General features: G+C 35.5%; 1 protein-coding gene across 1 annotated transcript; it reads left to right on the top strand.

Moving 5' to 3' along the window:
* Positions 1 to 767: 767 nt before the first annotated feature.
* On the top strand, positions 768 to 3,306 carry LOC131024863 (enhancer of rudimentary homolog). Its single transcript, XM_057954413.1, has 4 exons — positions 768 to 943; positions 1,586 to 1,679; positions 2,674 to 2,794; positions 2,914 to 3,306. The coding sequence occupies exons 1-4, from the start codon at positions 941 to 943 to the stop codon at positions 3,002 to 3,004; spliced, it is 309 nt and encodes a 102-aa protein (XP_057810396.1). The 5' UTR covers positions 768 to 940; the 3' UTR covers positions 3,005 to 3,306.
* Positions 3,307 to 4,313: the final 1,007 nt, after the last annotated feature.

Raw genomic sequence — 4,313 nt, 5'->3', positions numbered from 1 at the left:
GAATTATATAATTTATAAAATTTTCTGAAATAAAAACATACTCCCTCCGTCCGCCAAAATTATGTAAAATTGCTTGGGCACGAGATTTAATAAAATTGGTGATGATTTTGATGTAGTGGAGAAAGGGTCCCACCACTTTATGAGATGTGTGGTTGAGATTGAATTTTGAGTGGGTTTTTTTGTAAATAAAGAATGTTAGTAAGGATAAAATATTAAATAGGATGCTGGGACCATTGCCATAAAAGGAAAGTGATATAATCTTGGCGGACGCCAAATATAGTAATTTTTACATAATCTTGGCAGACGGAGGGAGTAAAAATAAGGAAACAAAGTCTTCGAAAAATAAGGAAACAAAATGGAAGATTTTGTGAAAATTGGAAACAAATTAGCCGAAAAAAAAGGAAAGAAAATGGACGAAAAAATCAAGGGAGAGAAACTAATTTCGGATATATATACATAGAAAAAATCAAGGGATAAAACAGTAAAAATAATAAACCCCTAAAACCGATCCACTTTCTATCCACTAAAAAAATCGATTTTTTACAAAGTGTTCAGTACACCTAGTGTTCAAATGTCATTATTGTTGTTACACATTTGAGATATGAACTTGGTACACGAACTTTTTCATACGAGTCAAGAAACAAAAATCTATTAGTACAAAAAAGGAGAAAAAAATCACCAAATAAATCAAAATAGAAAGTGATTGACAAAATGTGTGAAATACTTCGAGTTTCAATGACGAAATTGCCATCAAGTTCACCCACATTTCTTTTTTCCATACCCAAAAAACTAACAAACGTAAAAAATACGATCAAAGTGTCTGCATCATCAAAGAAGACTTCACTCACTCTTCCATTCTCATTTCTCACACACAACACACACTGACATCGGACTTCGGAAATTCTCTCTCTTCCTGCGCGTATCTTCTCGCTCCTCCGAAATGGTATTGCTCTTCCTCTTCATCTCCATGTACACGAGCCTGTGATGCGCGAATGATCTTATGATTTTGTGTTCATGAACCCTTTCTCTGGTTCGTTAGGGTTTCGTTAATATGGCGCTGCAGAATACTCTAAAATCTATTTACATTTTTCTGTTTCTTTTTATCTTTATTTTGTATTTCGCCTAGGTTGTGTTTATGTGAATTCGAGTTTTAAAATTATTTCTCACGTTTGATTCCTTTTTTCAGAAGATTTTATTTTTGTTTTTACTTACCTGTTTGCTTTTTGCAATTTCTAAAGCTTTTATACTATTATGGTGTGTTGCTGCTGTTCAAGTGGTTTTCTGAAAGTTTTCCTTTTCTATTTTGTTTTACCATTAAGAAAGGACTTTTAGTTGTTACTCTATGAAATTTACTGCTAAAATAAGGAAGGCCAGAAGCAAGCTCTCTTTAGAACATTTTGGCTTAGAAAGCATTTGATCGTGTTATTCTTGTAGTATAATAAAATGTAGCTTCTTTTGCTTATTTTCTTGTTTTATGCTTGGAAATATGTTTGAAATTGGACGAATTCTCACTATGCAATTCTAGTTCTGTGTCATTGTTGGATGCGTATAATTGTTACTTATCCTGCTGTCATATGCTTTGCAGTCTAATAGGCATACTATTATTCTGATGCAAACATCCCAATACAGAGCAACCCGCACGTTCATGGACTATGACTCAATCAGCCAAGCAATGGATGGTATGCTTTAAAAATTTGTACACTATGAAAGTTTTTGACTGTTCAGCTTTAAGTTGCTCTGATATCACATGGTAGGGGAGCTATATGGTAGGTAAATTCAGATTGCAGTATTTGAATTATTTTACCGACCCATTACATAAATAATGATTGTTGTCTGCTTATTATGTTATTAATGTTTAAAGTCTGTCATATTGTTGGATTTGACTGTATTTCCCGTATTATGCAAAATGTCTTGTGTGTAAAAGGTATCACGAGTAGATGCTAGGTTTGTTCAGCTTCCTTGCGATAGATGAAGTAGTGGAAACTATTAAAATTATGCCATCCAAAACAAAAAATGGTGGCATCTTTTTGGTGATAAATTTGTGTTGTTTTTGCAATTAGCTGTGAATCTTGCTCTTTAATCGTACTTGTTTATTCGTTTTGCAGCCATCCAGCCACCCATTTTCCTACATCAGTGTAGTAAAGGGTACTGAACAATGTTAGAATTGTAGAATTCTGTGATTTAAGAAGTTCTGAAACAGGTTTCATACAATTGTAGCATCCAAGGCAGAGCTATAAGTTAATTTTTTTGGAGAATACTTTATAAAAGCATAAAGCTTGGATAGAGAAAAATGAGATGCACTTGATAGTTATAACTTATGCTTGTTCTTCATGCTTTTGAAGGATTGAGATTGTAAAAAATTGGAAGGCTTTATTTGTTGTTTTCTGATTAATTTTAGCTCAATGAAAATGCCAGAAGGGATATCTTTGAATCAGAAGGAAAAAAAGATGCCTATGCAAACTTTTCTGAATTTGTTTTATGGAAGCTATACTTGTGGTTTTCTTTTATTCTTTTACTTAAGATCAGAGCTATTGATATTTATCAAGCAATAAAATAAAAAACTGTCTTAACAGTAGGATATAGTATTGTTTTATCGTCCAGACAGTAGATGCATTTCACAGTCCAATGCTAAACTTATGTTTTCCACCTCACATATTTTAACAATTTATGCAGGAATATGTGGGCTATATGAACGAAAACTGAAAGAGCTAAATCCAGCCATAAGAAACATCACATATGATATCTCAGATCTGTACAATTTCATTGACGGCCTTGCTGATTTGAGTGCATTAGTGTAAGCCTCTGTTTGTGTGTGTGTGTGACATGTAAGCATGTAGATCTAAGTGCAACTCTACTGGACTTGGATCCCCAAATTTATCAACCTGTCAGTTGATTATCATTGTGCTTTTGCAGCTACGACCACTCAATTCAGGCTTACCTTCCATACGATCGACAATGGATCAAGCAGAAAACGTTGCAGCACTTGAAGAAATTGGCTCAGTGATCTTCAAGGATGCCGGAAAATCGGTACTTGGATGACTGTAATGACAACTTAAGTATGACATGTTTGGGTTCAGCTGGACCATCCACCATTCTAGAATTCTCTGTTTCGAACTTGTGTGTATCTCATCTCATGTTTCCTTATTTTGTGGAAATACAGTGATGCTTATAGCGTGTTTCTCTCTCTAGAGTTATGTATGGTATTGTTGCTAGACAAGTAAGTGCATCTTGCTTTCAAAAAGTTGCTCTTATAGCATCTGTAACCTGCCCAAATATTTATTGGTATATAATGCTTATGTTTGCCTATGTTTTGGCAGCTAGAGTGATTTTTAAAAATAAAAAAAAAATTGTTTTTTCGTTTTCATATTATAATTTGTTCATTTGTGTAGGGAAAAAGGGAAATAAAATGCGCAATTAGTGTTCTAAAACCAAGGAATAAATCTGTACTGAATTTTGACAAAAATAGTGTTGAGACTGAATTCATTTTGGCAACAACACGCATTTTATTTCAACTAGCATTTGCACGCACGACAAATGTTCTTATTTTTTTTTATGTAGAATAAATATTAATTTAATTATCATATAAAATTCTAAATGCAATAAAAATTATTATAAATATTAATTGATTTTAACTTCTTTTTTTTTTTTACGAAAGAGAGAGATTTTATTAATCACACGAACATGGAACATGGAGATGACCCTCCACAAACGACGGGGGTTCATTCCAAACATGAAACGTAGAAATATCTCTCGCAGCTTTAGCTAAGCAGTGTGCTATAGCGTTTCTAGAACGACGAACATTACAAACTTGGATACCCGACATGTTCAAAAGCTCGCGTCGGCAATGATCAGCAAGAACGCCTCTCTCATTGATAAAGCCTGCACCCTTTAGAACAGCGTCACAAGCTATCTTGCTATCGCAATCAATCCAACCGTGCTCATACCCAAGGGTCTTAATCCAAGACAACGCCTCCTTAATGCCCATTAGTTCCCCTTCCGCTACGTCTCTGCTCCCCGACACCTTCATCGACTTTCCTATCACGAACTCACCTGCATGGTCACGCACCACCATCCCAATGCCCATAGAATTATCATGCTCAAAGAAAGCTGCATCCACACCGCATCTCACCCACCCCACCTGAATAGCATGCCAACCAGCACACGAGTTGGCGATCGGTGGCGCCCTAGCAGCCGAAAGCGTCAAGGAATGACAGCTCCGCGCCAAAATCCACTCTTCACGACAACTAAAGGCAAGAGCAGCGGTGCGGCTGGGAATCGGAATGACGTTCTCCCATACAGCCTTATTTCTATCT

This window comes from Salvia miltiorrhiza, chromosome 5 (assembly GCF_028751815.1).
Source record: "Salvia miltiorrhiza cultivar Shanhuang (shh) chromosome 5, IMPLAD_Smil_shh, whole genome shotgun sequence".
NCBI lineage: Eukaryota > Viridiplantae > Streptophyta > Magnoliopsida > Lamiales > Lamiaceae > Salvia > Salvia miltiorrhiza.
The sequence above is the reverse complement of the archived record's forward strand: the minus strand, read 5'-3'. Positions and strand labels throughout refer to the sequence as shown.

Bases quoted from the DNA above. Each gene is read 5' to 3' on its own strand.
- LOC131024863 (XM_057954413.1), top strand. The intron at 1,680-2,673 runs GTATGCTTTAAA...CAATTTATGCAG, and splicing joins AATCAGCCAAGCAATGGATG to GAATATGTGGGCTATATGAA. The intron at 2,795-2,913 runs GTAAGCCTCTGT...GTGCTTTTGCAG, and splicing joins GCTGATTTGAGTGCATTAGT to CTACGACCACTCAATTCAGG.